The sequence below is a fragment of the Hyperolius riggenbachi genome, chromosome 6 (assembly GCF_040937935.1).
Source record: "Hyperolius riggenbachi isolate aHypRig1 chromosome 6, aHypRig1.pri, whole genome shotgun sequence".
NCBI classification, from domain to species: domain Eukaryota; kingdom Metazoa; phylum Chordata; class Amphibia; order Anura; family Hyperoliidae; genus Hyperolius; species Hyperolius riggenbachi.
In genome coordinates, this window is record NC_090651.1 from 367,194,608 (window position 1) to 367,212,439 (window position 17,832).

The 17,832-nt window shown below is 47.6% G+C and overlaps 1 protein-coding gene across 1 annotated transcript in view; it reads left to right on the plus strand.

Moving 5' to 3' along the window:
* The first annotated feature begins 345 nt into the window (after positions 1–345).
* KIRREL2 (kirre like nephrin family adhesion molecule 2) overlaps positions 346–17,832 on the plus strand; it is a 58,268-nt gene continuing 40,781 nt past the window's right edge. Inside the window, exon 1 of the mRNA XM_068241849.1 lies at positions 346–657. Coding sequence (XP_068097950.1) covers positions 582–657 — 76 coding nt within the window. The 5' untranslated portion in view covers positions 346–581. The remainder of the gene's footprint in view (positions 658–17,832) is intronic.

Sequence of the window (17,832 nt, forward strand, 5' to 3'; positions counted from 1 at the left end):
CTCACAGAAAATTGTATGGTGTGTAGCTAGCATTATAGGGGTGAGAATAAAATGTGAGGACAAAAGTTTACAGGGTGATATTTTCTCTTAAATGGCAGCAGCAGAGCCCACACAGTGATGAGTAGTAGTGTGAGCCCCCCTATGCCAGGAAACGTGAGCCCCCCGCCTCTGCTGCCTCCCACCCAGCAGGCGAGTGCTTCTTGCAGATAGAAGATGATCTAAGTTGGTGGAGGCAGCAGAAGGAGGCGGGGGAGAGACACACACAGGGCTGGGGGGGGGAGGAGACTCACTCCTTTTATTCTACAGCAGAATGAACTTTCCCTCCAATGGGCAGCGAGGAGAGGAGGGAATTCAGCCTCACACTAAACCCACTGCAGAGAGAGGAGAGAGGAGGCAGCGCTCTGCAGACACGCCGTATCCCGCATCCAACTCTCCTCTCTCTCTGCAGCTCCGCTCAGCGCCTCTCCACTGCGCTGCCAGCCAAGTCGGGCGACCCGCCTGCACAGCACTGAGCGCTCTGCACCAACAGGGGAGCTCTGCCGCACTGACACAGGGGGGGATAAACTAAAGTCAGGAGCCCAATGCTGGACCCCATGAGGATGGAGGGACATCAAACACTGGTACAGCTATCTGTGCTGATAAGCATGCTGCAAGCAAGTAAGTGCTGATCCCCCTTCTAGATCCCCTGATGTATAGAATCACCAGCCATACCCCCTGATGTATAGAATCTCCAGCCATACCCCCTGATGTATAGAATCACCAGCCATACCCCCTGATGTATAGAATCTCCAGCCATACCCCCTGATGTATAGAATCTCCAGCCATACCCCCTGATGTATAGAATCTCCAGCCATACCCCCTGATGTATAGAATCACCAGCCATACCCCCTGATGTATAGAATCTCCAGCCATACCCCCTGATGTATAGAATCACCAGCCATACCCCCTGATGTATAGAATCTCCAGCCTTACCCCCTGATGTATAGAATCTCCAGCCATACCCCCTGATGTATAGAATCTCCAGCCATACCCCCTGATGTATAGAATCACCAGCCATACCCCCTGATGTATAGAATCTCCAGCCATACCCCCTGATGTATAGAATCTCCAGCCATACCCCCTGATGTATAGAATCTCCAGCCATACCCCCTGATGTATAGAATCTCCAGCCTGATGTATCATCTGCTATGGGGGCTGAGACAAAAGTTAATGCAGTGTGCATTGTGCTGGCAGCCTATTACTATTATTCTGCGCTAATGTCATTTTTATATGATGTTTAGATGCTATGTTTGATCTATATGGCTATGTCTTGTGAGTGAGAAAAAAATATTTTTAAAATAAAACCCTTATAGATAGATATTATCTTGCTACAGTCATCACTGCTATATTATTTAATGTTATTTTTATGGTGATTATTATTTATTGTTGATATTATTATTATTTTGTGCCAGTCCTTGTGGACATTGGAGGAGTTTGCCATTGCAGTATTTTTTTATTTTTTTTATATTGGATTTTTAGTGTGTTGGCTTTGCCCCCTTAAAGATGGGACAGATTTGGCGGGTTTCATAGGCACCCCTGAACCCATAGCCGAAAGCCTGGTACACACTTTCAATTATGGTTGGCCAATCACTGACCGATTTTCACACCTCCGGATAGTATTGAGGGTCAAGAGATATTGAATACTATGAGCAGATTGTGTAGGTAGGCTGTGATACTGCATGGGGGTGGTAAAATTGGTCAGTGATTGGCCAATCGTGATTGAAAGTCTGTATCAGGTTTTAAAGTTACGCCAAGAAGTCCCCCTGTCACTGGCAACAGAAAGCTTCCAGCACGGCGGCAGGTTTTTTGTGACCGACCCTTGTGCCCCACAGCAGGCAGGGCCCCAGTGCGCCAGATTTGAGGCTTTTGGCGAAGGCTTACCGCAATGCCTAAAAGCCCGTGGAGAAATAGGGCATTGGTGTTGGTGGCGGAAATCGCCCCGCGTGCTGGAAATTCTATGCTGTGGCTGGAGGGTTGTGCTTTTTTTTAAGCAGAGGAAAGGGCAGGATTGGTTGGAAAGCGCTTGTGGTCACATGATGTCGTGCCAGCCAGGAGCAAGCGGTACTGCCTATCAGTACAGAGCGATCTTGCAGTCTGTGGCCAGCCTCAGATCCTCACTGCAGTGTTTGCCTGTTTTAGTTAATATGGAGTGTTTTTTTTTTCTTTCTTTCTTTCTTTTTTTTTTTTGCTTTATTTGGAGAGAGAGGAGGACCTGACTGCATAATGTTTAGTTTATGGGAACAATGTACCTGCAGGACACAGCTGAGTTTGCACAACCCCCCCCCCCCCTCCAATTTTCCATTAATATAGTTATTGCAATTCTCGCTGTTATCAGGTTGGCTGCGATCGTTCTATTCTGGATTTTTTTTTCCCCACGGAGTAGCGGCTACATCCTAATAATATGATTCTAATGAGCGCTGTAGTCATCTGCCAAGTTTCTCTGCAGTAATTATACCGTGCAGTCGAGTCCTGCTGGGATTACACTTTCCATTACCAGTGCTGGGGGCACGCTGGGAGTTGGGTGACAAAGGACGGCTAGACGCGGGGGCCGCTTCAACCGACGGCAAAGTGCAGCGACTTCAGGCTACCAATCCCACATCGTGGCGCTGCGCCAAATTGGAACATAAAGCCACGATATGTCCTGGTGATGGTGTGGTGGTGTACTTGAGCTTGACTTCGCGGTACAAAAGTCAGGCCTTGTCACTGTCACCTGGAGGAGGTGTCACTGCCTGTTGGAGGAACACATTAATATGCTGCCTGTTGGAGGAACACATTAACAGGCAGTGACTGGCCAGCTTGCTGGAAGATTGCTGCGAATGGGCAACGTGGCTGGTTTTTGTTTTCAGCAACCGTGGATAGTTAATGCCAACCATGTGTGGAGGAAGTTGGTGAATGCCGGTGAGTCCTGCCACGGCTCCTGCTGCATTGGACACCAGCTTATCGCGCCTTGCGATTGTCTGTTACATCACGCTGATGCTGGGACTTGTTGTGCTCCGAATGCTGGACATACCCGATCAGAGCGGGCCTAAAAGTTAAGTTGTATATCAGCCGAAGGCCTTTTGGTATGGCGTTCTACACAAATCCATCTGAGATTCATGGGCTGGTGTGTCAAAAAAACTTTTTCTTAACTGCAGGGAAATTGAAAAGTTTGGCCTACTACACACGGGATGATATTCCGCTGCAGACCAACAGGAACACCAATCACTAAGTCCTCGATGGGTCTTTGAACGGTTAGATGTGTCATTGATCATCAGTGGATGGTAGGAAGCGGCCGATGACCAAGTCCTCAATGGGCTGTTAAGTCGTTGGATGTTTTAGTGAATACCTGTGGATTGTAGGAAAGCAAACCGATATCCAAGACTTTGATGGGCTGTTGAGCGGTTGGATGTGTCGGTGAATATCAGTGGATGGGAGGAAGCGACCAATAACCGAGTCCTCGATGGGTTGTTGAACAGTTGGATGTGCCGGTGAATATCAGTGGATGGGAGGAAGCGACCAATAACCGAGTCCTCGATGACTTGTTGAACAGTTGGATGTGCCGGTGAATATCAGTGGATGGGAGGAAGTGGCCAATAACCAAGTGTCCGATGGCTTGTTGAGCAGTTGGATGTCCCGGTGAATATCAGTGGATGGGAGGAAGCGGCCAATAACCAAGTCTCCGATGGCTTGTTGAGCGGTTGGATGTGCTGGTGAATATCAGTGGATGGGAGGAAGCGGCCAATAACCAAGTCTCCGATGGCTTGTTGAGCAGTTGGATGTCCCGGTGAATATCAGTGGATGGGAGGAAGCGACCAATAACCGAGTCTCCGATGGCTTGTTAAACGGTTGGATGTCCCGGTGAATATCAGTGGATGGGAGGAAGCGGCCAATAACCAAGTCTCCGATGGCTTGTTGAATGGTTGGATGTCCCGGTGAATATCAGTGGATGGGAGGAAGCGGCCAATAACCAAGTCTCCGATGGCTTGTTGAACGGTTGGATGTCCCGGTGAATATCAGTGGATGGGAGGAAGCGGCCAATAACCAAGTCTTCGATGGCTTGTTGAGCGGTTGGATGTCCCGGTGAATATCAGTGGATGGGAGGAAGCGGCCAATAACCAAGTCTCCGATGGCTTGTTGAACGGTTGGATGTCCCGGTGAATATCAGTGGATGGGAGGAAGCGGCCAATAACCGAGTCTCCGATGGCTTGTTGAGCGGTTGGATGTGCCGGTGAATATCAGTGGATGGGAGGAAGCGGCCAATAACCAAGTCTCCGATGGCTTGTTGAACGGTTGGATGTGCTGGTGAATATCAGTGGATGGGAGGAAGCGACCAATAACCGAGTCCTCGATGGCTTGTTGAACGGTTGGATGTGCTGGTGAATATCAGTGGATGGGAGGAAGCGACCAATAACCGAGTCCTCGATGGCTTGTTGAGCAGTTGGATGTGCCGGTGAATATCAGTGGATGGGAGGAAGCGACCACTAACCGAGTCCTCCATGGGTTGTTGAGCAGTTGGATGTCCCGGTGAATATCAGTGGATGGGAGGAAGCGACCAATAACCGAGTCCTCGATGGCTTGTTGAGCGGTTGGATGTGCCGGTGAATATCAGTGGATGGGAGGAAGCGGCCAATAACCAAGTCTCCGATGGCTTGTTGAGCGGTTGGATGTGCCGGTGAATATCAGTGGATGGGAGGAAGCGGCCAATAACCAAGTCTCCGATGGCTTGTTGAACGGTTGGATGTGCCGGTGAATATCAGTGGATGGGAGGAAGTGGCTGATAACTGAGTCTATGATGGGTTGTTGAGCGATTGGATGTGGTGATAAATGGCGGTATACATGTTGTACTGTATGTACTTCGATGGATCGATCAGTGGAACGTGAATTTGCTTGGAAGCAATGGATCGATCGAAAGAACCATTGGGTACATTAATATGTGGTTCCCGTCCGATTGATTACCAATTGAGACAATGATTGGGTGAATTGGCCATGGGATTGTACGAGGAATTAGTCCATCTGTGGGATCCGTCAAATACTAAGAGCCCTATTCCACTGCAAGTTGCAAATGCGATTCTGATGCTGATTTGCAGAGATTCCAAACGCCATGTCCCATACTTTGCGGCACGATTTTTCATGTGACTGGCATTATGCCTGGTGTGAGTGTGATTTTCAGGAAATGAAGGGGCGGGGCTTCACACTGAGTAGGTGAGTATCACAAACAAGGCCTAGTACCGCACTCGCTATGTGATTTTCGCATGCTACCATAGATTCGGTAAAAATCGCGTAGTGCCTGATTGTCACAGTGGGAAAAGGGCGCCGCAATTAGAGTGCTAACCGCAATGCCTCAATGCGATTTCTGGGAATGCTGCAAAATCGTTGTGCTTGGTGGGAAAGCGCTAGTAGGGTTCATTGGTCGTCTGGCTTTGGAATACATCCAGCACAATTTTAAGTTCCTATACACACTGGCTGCATTGTGTGCGATTTTTCAATCGCACAGCCCTCAGGAAAACAAAGCAAATTGCGAGGCGCTATACATAGTGGTGCGATGCGATTTTAGAAAATCGCAGTGCTTTTTGATCGCTTGCGTTTGTAAAGCGTGGCAAAAACGCAACGCATGTTAAATAAACAGTCAGAAAACTAGGAAAAGATAGAATCCTCAAAATCGTAATCACATCGCACAACGCACAAAAATAGCGAGTAGAATTTTTATTAAAAACCGCAATCGCACTGCGTTTGCGAATGGCGATTTTCAGTGTGTACATGCCCTAAGACCATACGCCGCTTATGGCCTGCAACCCACTACAAAACGCTATCGCTAATCGCTAGCGTTTTGTATGAGCAGTTTGTAAGCGATTTTAAAAAGTGTATCAATTTGCCAGCGGTTGTGTAGTGATTAGCGATTAGCGTTTTAAAGTCTGATTGTTCCTTTCAATCAATTTTAATTTTGTTACGCTGTGCAATAACGTTAAAACGCTAGCAAAATCGCTCTGTGCAGGTTTTGATGAGCGATTACGCCAGCGATTATATACTTTACATTGAAGCGCAAACGCTAACAAAATGCTGCATGTCCTGCGTTTGTGATTTTGCTAATCGCAATCGCTTCTGTGGAATTTGCACCATCCATTTACATTGGCAGAGCGTTTAGGGAAATCGCTAGCGATTTATCACGCTCCCTAAACGCTCAAAAAATCGCTCTAGTGGGTTCCAGTCCTATAAGAGTGATCCAAAGCGCCTTCAAGAATCCGACCGTGTTGCTGCAAAAAAGCCAAATAAAATTAAAAAAACGAAAAGCAATCCCACGCTAAGATCTCTAAACTTGTTGGCCAGTCTGTCCGTTTTCCTGTAGCGGAAAGGTGCAGAACCTTTGATGTCCGTCGGTGGGATGGGGACGGGGGGAAGGCGGTGGGACGGGTACCGCGGTCTGGGTTAGCATTGTTCTCGTTTGAGAGATCTGCTGATGAGGAGGAGGGTTGTGTTGCTGAAAACAGCCTGTTCTTCAGCCAGGAATGCTGCAGTGCTTTGTTAAATACATTCCCCCTGCGCACACACACACACACTGAGCACGCTGACCTGCACTACTGCACAAAGCATTGTCTGCAGCCTGCTGATGGATAGCAAAGCCTGGCGGTTATCGAGCTCCCAGGCTCAGCACTCTGTGCGGCTGCAGGGGTGATCTGTCTGGGGCTGTGCGCACAGTACTCCAGCTGAGCAGCCCCCAACATCTGGCGGCTACTGCACAGCGGCAGCTGCCAGCACGTGCTCTGGCATGCTGGGACTTGTAGTCTTGCAGCAGTTACCTGTGCGTTGGGTGACACCTAGCTGCCGAGGGAGGGAGGTGCGCTGGGACTTGTAGTGCATATGGAGTGCAGGCTCAGCCGTATAGTTAATAATGTATAGAGGGAGTATATATATTTAATTGATTCCTTTTTCTATATTTTCGCAAGCTGTACGGTGCGCAGTAAATCCGATCAAATATTGCTTTATAAAGCGCAACCGTCTGGCGCTCGCAGCTGGAAGTTGATGTCGTTTTTGCTGGTTTTATTTTAGAATTGTGCAGCGCGCCTACGTACGTGAATTGATGACGAGACGATCTGCGAAACGGCGTCCAATATTATTTCTTTGGTGCGCAACTGTATAGACTGTAGGAGGGGACATTTTGGGGAGGGCACAATTAAACCGCTATCGCATGTAGTTTGTGTCTCCTCTCCTATTACAATGGTGAGAATTCCCTGCAGTAGTTTGTGTCTCTGCCCCTCTCACACTGGTAATATTTCCCTGCCGTAGTTTGTGTCTCCTCCCATCTCACACTGGTGATATTTCCCTGCAGTAGTTTGTGTCTCCTCCCCTCTCACACTGGTGATATTTCCCTGCAGTAGTTTGTGTCTCCTCCCCACTCACACTGGTGATATTTCCCTGCAGTAGTTTGTGTCTCCTCCCCTCTCACACTGGTGAGATTTCCCTGTGGTAGTTTGTGTCTCCTCCCCTCTCACACTGGTGAGATTTCCCTGTGGTAGTTTGTGCCTCCTCCCCTCTCACACTGGTGAGATTTCCCTGCAGTAGTTTGTGTCTCATCCCCTCCCACACTGGTGATATTTCCCTGCAGTAGTTTGTGTCTCCTCCCCTCTCACACTGGTGATATTTCCCTGCAGTAGTTTGTCTCTCCTCCCCTCTCACACTGGTGAGATTTCCCTGTGGTAGTTTGTGTCTCCTCCCCTCTCACACTGGTGAGATTTCCCTGCAGTAGTTTGTGTCTCATCCCCTCCCACAATGGTGAGATCTCCCTGTAGTAGTTTGTGTCTCCACCCCTCCCACAATGGTGAGATTTCCCTGCAGTAGTTTGTGTCTCCATCCCACCCTCATGGATAAGTTTTTTTCCCCTGCAGTAGTTTGTGTCTCCTCCCCTCCAACAATGATGATATTTCCCTGAAGTAGTTTGTGTCTCCTCCCCTCCTACACTGGTGAAATATCCCTGCAGTAGTTTGTGTCTCCACCCCTCCCACACTGGTGATATTTCCCTGCAGTAGTTTGCGTCTCCTCCCCTCCCACAATGGTGAGATTTCTCTGCAGTAGTTTGTGTCTCCTCCCCTCCCACACAGGTGAGATTTCCCTGCAGTAGTTTGTGCCCCCTGCCCTCCCACAATGGTGAGATTTCTCTGCAGTAGTTTGTGTCTCCTCCCCTCCCACACTGGTGAGATTTCCCTGCAGTAGTTTGTGTCTCCACCCCTCCCACACTGGTGATAATTCCCAGCAGTAGTTTGTGTCTCCACCCCTCCCACACTGGTGATATTTCCCTGCAGTAGTTTGTGTCTCCATTCCACCCTCATGGGTAAGTTTTTTTTCCCCTGCAGTAGTTTGTGTCCCCTGCCCTCCCACAATGGTGAAATTTCCTTGCAGTAGTTTGTCCCCGTCTCCCCCCCCCCACACACACACACACACACTGGTGACATTTCCCTGCAGTAGTTTGTGTCTCCACTCCTCCCACAATGATGATATTTCCCTGCAGTAGTTTGTGTCTCCTCCCCTCCTACACTGGTTAAATTTCCCTGCGGTAGTTTGTGTCTCCACCCCTCCCACACTGGTGAAATTTCCCTGCAGTAGTTTGTTTGTGTCTCCTCCCCTCCCACAATGATGAGATTTCCCTGCAGTAGTTTGTGTCTCCTCCCCTCCCACAATGGTGATATTTCTCTGCAGTAGTTTGTGTCTCCTCCCCTCCCACAATGGTGATATTTCCCTGCAGTAGTTTGTGTCTCCTCCCCTCCTGCACTGGTGAAATTGCAGCCTCCGGGGTGACCCTTTATGCTGAAGGCCCGATCAGAAGTATAGACATGTACCTCTCATTTCCCTGATGGAGTTTCAGTTTTGCGATGGTCATGTGACTGAGGCCCAAGCCCTGGTCAGCCTCCCACACACAGGAGATGATGATTGACATGGGAATGATTAAAGCAAACAGACAGATATGAGTTTCTTCCAACCTGTCACCAGGGGGTCTGTCGGATCCCCCCCATCAGCATGCGTGTTCACGACCTACATGTGTGCATAGTGACACTATTTACACAGTTAGGTTAAAAATAAGAGATCTCCTCTGGGAGAAGAGAACCGGTCTCTGAAGATACCCCCGGCTGATCCAGAGATCTTCATAAATCCCGGTCCAATTCAGTCTCCCTGGAGAAATCTTACGGAAATGGGAAAATTCCCCTAATCGTTATCTTGATTGATTGATCTTTACAGAAAACACCAGGGCTGTGGAGTCGGTACAAAAATCTTTTGACTCCAACTCCGACTCCGACTCCTCAGTTTCTGAAAACCACGACTCCAACTCCGACTCCGGGTACCCAAAATTGCTCAGACTCCGACTCCTCGACTCCGACAGTCTAATACTTAACAGGGCTGTGGATTTTGTACAAAAATCATGCGACTCCGACTCCTCAGTTTCTGAAAACCACGACTCCGGGTGCCCACAATTGCCCCGACTCCAACTCCGACTCCACAGCCCTGGAAAACACTGGGCCTTTTTTTACGAATGATCAGTTATAGCCACACGAGCTCCTCTCTACTGTCCCAACTTCAACTCGTTTGTTTCAGACGCAAAAGACGACCTTATTGAGAACACCCGCCCACTTCATTTTATTTGCATGTTCATACAAGTGAGTTTATTTCATGAGAATTAATTCGGTGCAGATAGCATTTCTTGTAGCTGATGTCCCTTTTTAAAGTGGACCTGAACTCAGAACTTCCTCTCTGCTCTATAAGATAAGTAACAGCATAATAATCTTTAAAGAAAAACATTTCTTTGTTACAGCTGATAGAACACCTGCAATAAATCTGCAGTGTGTCTACTTCCTGCTTTCATGGAAGCAGGCATAGGGCTAATCATCCTGTGTTTGCAAATCAGTTGCTCTGCAAGGCAGTTAGCTGACACAGCTAAGAGATCCAATTACAATGGTGATTAGTCACCGATGAGGGGGAATTAGAAAGGCTAAACTCTCTAAATACACACAGGGTGCATTTCTCTATGTTTTCTTCTGTCCTGTGCAAGAGTTCAGGTCCACTTTAAAGAGAAACCGTGACCAAGAATTGAACTTCATCCCAATCAGTAGCTGATAGCCCCTTTTACATGAGAAATCTATTCCTTTTCACAAACGGATCATCAGGGGGCGCTGTATGGCTGATATTGTGGTGAAACCCCTCCCATAGTGTGATGTCAGGACCATGGCCCTGACAGTTTCCTGTCTGTGAACCTCATTGTATTGTGGGTAATAACAGCCGTTTACAGCTGTTTCCAACTGCCAAAAAAGCAAGCAGCATCACCTTCCAGTGACATCACCTTCCAGCAGTAGAAATGTCACCAAGTTATAAATGTCTGAATGTAAATCAATGTAAAGCTTTTACAATGGGCAAACACTGACTAAATTTATACATAATTATTGTAAAAATGAAGCACTTTTTTAATTACATTATATTCACTGGAGTTCCTCTTTAAGTTCTCCGGCTACAGGTGATCTTGTAAGTTGGTGGCCAAAATTGAATTGCCTACTTCAGATGACTTTGTGTTAATCCTTAAGGTGCCCATTATTTATGATCAAATTGTATAGAAAATTGTGCCGTTTTGTGGCCCAAATCGATGTGATTCTTTGGTCGATCGGAAAAGGAAAAATTATTGATCCAAAAGTTGGATTTTATGATCGAATCAGAATGTAAAACCTTCTGAAATCGTTCCGTTAATGGGAACAATCGATAATGACCTTCTAATTAGTTATGATCTTTCAAATCGTGATTGCATCTGATGAAATAATTGTACCGTTAATGACCACCTTTATGCAGAGGCAAAATATTCTGTTTTTTTTCTCTCTCCCCTCCGTTACTTTAACGTGAACCTGAATAGGCCTTAAAAGACTTAGATACTCAACCAAGGAAAACTGAAAGCTCTGGATCTCTTAGACCCATCCCAGGCCTTTCTCCATGTCCTCATTCCACCGATATCCCTCCCTGTGACCAGCCGGTTGAATACAACTTCAGCCCTCCTCGGACAGCCTTTGGAGGTACTCAAGTCCCCGTGTACTTCTGAACATGGACGGATCCATACTGTGCGCATGAGTCCGGGCTGACGCATGCGCAGTCAGATGCACCTGTCTTCTGAAGGCTGAGAAGTCCTGAAGGTGCAAATTTTGACCAGGGGACAGCTATGGAACCAGGGGACATGGAAGGCTCTGTGGGATCCTTCTACATACGTGAGTATCTGAGTCTTTTGTTTTAGGTCCCTACAGGTTTGCTTTATAATATAACACTTTATCTGGCTAGCTTTGGGGGCTACAGACTGGCATTGTCCACTGGTATTGTTCAGGTCATCGTCCCTCAGAAGATAGATCCACTTGGCCCAGAACTGGAGCCATGATTTCCTGTCGCTAACGACCACCCTTTATAGGGTTAAACTGTGGCGCTAGCTCCCTTATCACTTGTTCCACAAATAGAATCCATTCTGACACTTTCCATAAAGGTGCCTACGCTCGGCGTTCCGGCGCACTGACGCCACCTCCTCGCCGGAGAGATAGCGGAGCGGCCAAGAGGCCACATTGCAGAAATGTCTGTCTGTCAATCGGGACAGGGGCCCGAAGACAAGATAAGGGGCAACACAAACCTTGCTCCTTTCATCTCCTGAAGAGGGTAGACCTGAGGAAGGGGGAGCTGGTATTGGGGGGGGGGGGGGGGGTGATAACAGAGGGCTGCTCTCAGGTATGTGAGAAGGGGACTTGGCATGACTTATCAGTTCACACAAGATTCGGGTCCCACGGGAATCCCGTGTCACTGACAATGGCCCTTATTGTCTGCCGTACGGTTTAAGCTGTCTGACGATCTGAGTGGCGTTATCGGAGGTCCTCTATTCTGCCATCACCTTTCAGAGATAAACTCGAGAGCCTTTATTTAAAAAAATGGGCATTACCTTCATTCATAAATTTTAAAAGTCTTGCTTAACAGGGATCGTACGGGTTATAGTTTTTGGCAAAACGTTATTGCAGAATTTTATGCAAAGCGACCCATGGCTCAGATGTCCTCCTAATATCAGCCGCAGACCTTTCTATCCCTGTAATATATTCAGTCTGTATAGAAGAAAGAATCCTTGCCTTCAAGGACCGCTATTGCGGGAAACTGTAAAACTTAAAACACATACATAAAAAAAATGTACTTTTCTCCCAGATTAAATTGCACTGTAAATTACTATTTTTTCCTGTGTAGCTGTCACCTATATCAGGTAGTAAAAAGCTGACAGGTTTTGGACTTATCCATCTCCTCATGGGGGATTCTCACAATTTTCTTTATTTTTTACAATAACACTCCCTGGAAAGGATCTATACAAAGATGGCAACCGGCCTCCCTACTGACTTGCCCACTGTTTTGGCCGTTGGACTAAGCAACTGCTGTTTAGTAAATATTTTTGTAAATTAAAAGGAATTCCTGAGAATACCCCATGAGGAGATGGACTAGTTCAAAACAAGTCAGATCTATACAATTTTCATTACCTACTGTAAGTGACAGTTACAAAGGAAAAAGGTAATATGTAGTGTTTGTTACTCTGGAAAAAATCTACATTCTATGTATGTATTAGTTGTAATTTAAAAGTAAGGGTGGGAAGAAATTGTTGCCTCTTCTCAAATAGCTCATCAGGGACGTCTGTATGGCTGATATTGTGGTGAGAGCCCTCCCACAGTGTGATGTCAGGACCATGGTCATGACAGTTTCCTGTCTGTGAGCCTCGTGGCATTGTGGGAAACCACAGTTGATTTCAACTGCAAAGTAAACTATTACATTGTTAGTGGGCGTGTTTCAATCGTTTCTTGATCTATCTCCTATTTTTGAACTTCTCACTTTGCATTGTCTGGATTTTTTTTTCCTCTCCTACTATGTTTTAGTAAAGTTGCTCTAATTTGGTGGTCACCCCAAAGGAAATGTAGTACGAACTATCACTACTTGTTTTATGTGCAGTCTCCCTCCTCACTGTACAGCAATGACAGTACTCTCCTATACACACTGCCTAAGTGCCTTTCCCCTTATATATAGCAATCGCCCTAGGCTGCAGCCTGCTCTGCCTCTGCAGATATCCGGGCCTGGGCCGTCAGTCACGTCCCGCCGTCCTGTCGATGATGCTGATTGAGGTTCTGAGCCCTCGGCATCTCATTGACCCCCGGGTGACTTTGAAGGACCACGCTCGTTCTTCTATCAGAAGGCCTCGGCTAATTGTTCATCATGTGAGCGTTCTGTACATAATCTGCAGAGAGGTCAGAGGCAAGCGCAGCACCCGCACCTAGCAACCCTCCGCTGCGGCAAAGAACGCCGCTTCTAATTATAAAAACGTGTGAAGAGGTTTGAGCGGGTTTAAGTGAAGCGGAGATGTGATTGAAAAGGAGCGTGGTACGTGGGTGATACTGCGCTGCCGGCTCTGGCAGGTTTAATAACTTCTTCCTATCGGGGGTCTGATCCGCTGCCCCCCCTCTCCGCAGTCTTCCTGAGACTGGCGATATAGCGGGCTTATACATATATATTTTTTCACGTTGGAAGATGCAGCTGAAATCCTTTTGACTCTACTGTGTTATAATTCTGCATTTTCTTAAAGTGTGACCACTCAAGAGTGCATTGAGCAGAGTGTAATCCCTGGGCTGATCACAGCTCTGAATGGAGAGATAGCAAGTTGGGGCCGATTCCGGGGCTGGGGGGAGGGCTTCTCTACAGTACAAGAGGTCTATTTATTACAGATTGCCATTTATCTGTTTTTCCACGTGAAATGTCACTTTTGACAGCTCTGTCTGTCAGTGAGGATGATCTGGGTGACAAAACGCTCATTCTCCGTTGTTATTTGGCACTGATGGAGGGATATGGAGGCTGCCATATTTATTTCATTTTAAACAATGCAGATTGCCTGGCTTTACTGCTGATTCGGTGCCTCTAATACTTTTAGCCATAGACCCTGAACAAGCATGAAGATTAGGTGTTTCTACTTGATTAGCTGCATGCTTGTTTCTGGTGTGATTCAGATACTGCTGCAGCCAAAGAGATCAGCAGAGCAGCCAGGCAACTGGTATTGTTTAACAGAAAATAAATATGGCAGCCTCCGTATCCCTCTCTCTTCAGGTGTAGTTTAAAGCGGACCTAAACACAGAACTTCCTCTCTGCTCTAAACGATAAGAAGCAGCATAATAACCTTTAAAGAAAAAACATTTCTTTGTTACAGCTTACAGAACTCCTGCAATAAATCTGCAGTGTGTCTACTTCCTGCGTTCATGAAAGCAGACAAAGGGTTAACGTCCTGTGTTTACGTATTAGCTGTGTCTGCCAAGGACTGCCAAATTTCTGTGTTGACACAGCTCAGATGTCAAATTACACTTGTGATTACTTGAAGATAAGGGGGAAATTAGACAGGCACTTCTCTCTAAAAATGCACAGGGTACACTTACAGTGAATACACGGCATACACACAGTATACACACTGCATACACACGGCACACACACAGGGTATACATGGCATACACATGGTACACACAACATATACACAGCATATACACGGCAGACACATGGTGCACTCCCAATGTATACAAAGCATACACACAGTACACACACAGCGTATACACGGCAGACACATGGTACACACCCAGCATATACACGGCATACACACAGTACACACCCAGCGTATACACGGCATACACATAGTACACACCCAGCATATACACGGCATACACACAGTACGCACACAGCATATACACGGCATACACACAGTACACACACAGCGTATACACGGCATACACACAGTACACACCCAGCGTATACACGGCATACACACAGTACGCACACAGCATATACACGGCATACACACAGTACGCACACAGCGTATACACGGCATACACACAGTACGCACACAGCGTATACACGGCATACACACAGTACGCACACAGCGTATACACGGCATACACACAGTACGCACACAGCGTATACACGGCATACACACAGTACACAACCAGCATATACACGGCATACACACAGTACGCACACAGCGTATACACGGCATACACACAGTACGCACACAGCATATACACGGCATACACACAGTACGCACACAGCGTATACACGGCATACACACAGTACGCACACAGCGTATACACGGCATACACACAGTACACACCCAGCGTATACACGGCATACACACAGTACGCACACAGCGTATACACGGCATACACACAGTACACACCCAGCGTATACACGGCATACACACAGTACACACCCAGCATATACACGGCATACACACAGTACGCACACAGCGTATACACGGCATACACACAGTACACACCCAGCATATACACGGCATACACACAGTACACACCCAGCGTATACACGGCATACACACAGTACGCACACAGCGTATACACGGCATACACACAGTACGCACACAGCATATACACGGCATACACACAGTACACACCCAGCGTATACACGGCATACACACAGTACACACCCAGCGTATACACGGCATACACACAGTACGCACCCAGCATATACACGGCATACACACAGTACGCACACAGCGTATACACGGCATACACACAGTACGCACACAGCATATACACGGCATACACACAGTACACACCCAGCGTATACACGGCATACACACAGTACGCACACAGCGTATACACGGCATACACACAGTACGCACCCAGCATATACACGGCATACACACAGTACACACACAGCATATACACGGCATACACACAGTACACACGGCATACACACAGTACACACACAGCATATACACGGCATACACACAGTACGCACACAGCGTATACACGGCATACACACAGTACGCACCCAGCATATACACGGCATACACACAGTACACACACAGCATATACACGGCATACACACAGTACGCACACAGCGTATACACGGCATACACACAGTACACACCCAGCGTATACACGGCATACACACGTTACACACACAGCATATACACGGCATACACACAGTACACACCCAGCGTATACACGGCATACACACGTTACACACACAGCATATACACGGCATACACATAATATACACGGCATATACACGGCATACACATGGTACATACCCAGCGTATACACGGCATACACACACAGCATATACACGGCATACACACACAGCATATACACGGCATACACACACAGCATATACACGGCATACACACACAGCATATACATCCTATGTTGCCGCCACGCTCTGCAGCCCACACTATATAATGCTTCATCTGTCTGAAATAAATCAGCAGCTCATATAGAATGCAGATCATTAGCTATAGCGTAATTAAGATAAATTGAAACATAGATAGAAATCGTGGGGCTAATAAGACATTGATTATTGTAATCACTGTGCAATTACTGAGGCTGAGTCAATCGCAAGACGTTTCCATAAATACAGCGTGAAGTGGACGCGGGCGGCGCTTGCTGAGCTGGGCAATAGTGGATATACCGCGTCCCCTGCGTGATCCGATGGAAACCGTCATTTACCTCGCAACACGTGTGATTTATACATTATTGATGTGCGTCCGCTGTGAGCCTATAGTGCTGACATGCTGCTTGTGCTATTATAGAGGACACAGCAGCTCTCACATCCACCCCTGTCCCACAGGAGCTTACAATCTAATGCCCCTGCCAGTGCGACAGCTACACCGATACATTGGAAGGGTCCACCCCTGTCCCACAGGAGCTTACAATCTAATGCCCCTGCTGGTACAACCGATACACCGATACACTGGAAGGGTCCACCTCTGTCCCACAGGAGCTTACAATCTAATGCCCCTGCCAGTGCAACCGCTACACCGATACACTGTAAGGGTCCACCCCTGTCCCACAGGAGCTTACAATCTAATGCCCCTGCTGGTACAACCGCTACACCGATACACTGGAAGGGTCCACCCCTGTCCCACAGGAGCTTACAATCTAATGCCCCTGCTAGTGCAACAACTACACCGATACACTGTAAGGGTCCACCTCTGTCCCACAGGAGCTTACAATCTAATGCCCCTGCTAGTGCAACAACTACACCGATACACTGTAAGGGTCCACCTCTGTCCCACAGGAGCTCACAATCTAATGCCCCTGCCAGTGCAACCGCTACACCGATACACTGTAAGGGTCCACCTCTGTCCCACAGAAGCTTACAATCTAATGCCCCTGCTAGTGCAACAACTACACCGATACACTGTAAGGGTCCACCTCTGTCCCACAGGAGCTTACAATCTAATGCCCCTGCTGGTACAACCACTACACCGATACACTAGAAGGGTCCACCTCTGTCCCACAGGAGCTTACAATCTAATGCCCCTGCTGGTACAACCGCTACATTGATACACTGGAAGGGTCCACCTCTGTCCCACAGGAGCTTACAATCTAATGCCCCTGCTGGTACAACCACTACACCGATACACTAGAAGGGTCCACCTCTGTCCCACAGGAGCTTACAATCTAATGCCCCTGCTGGTACAACCACTACACCGATACACTAGAAGGGTCCACCTCTGTCCCACAGGAGCTTACAATCTAATGCCCCTGCTGGTACAACCACTACACCGATACACTAGAAGGGTCCACCTCTGTCCCACAGGAGCTTACAATCTAATTCCCCTGCTGGTACAACCGCTACACCGATACACTAGAAGGGTCCACCTCTGTCCCACAGGAGCTTACAATCTAATGCCCCTGCTGGTACAACCGCTACACCGATACACTGGAAGGGTCCACCTCTGTCCCACAGGAGCTTACAATCTAATGCCCCTGCCAGTGCAACCGCTACACCGATACA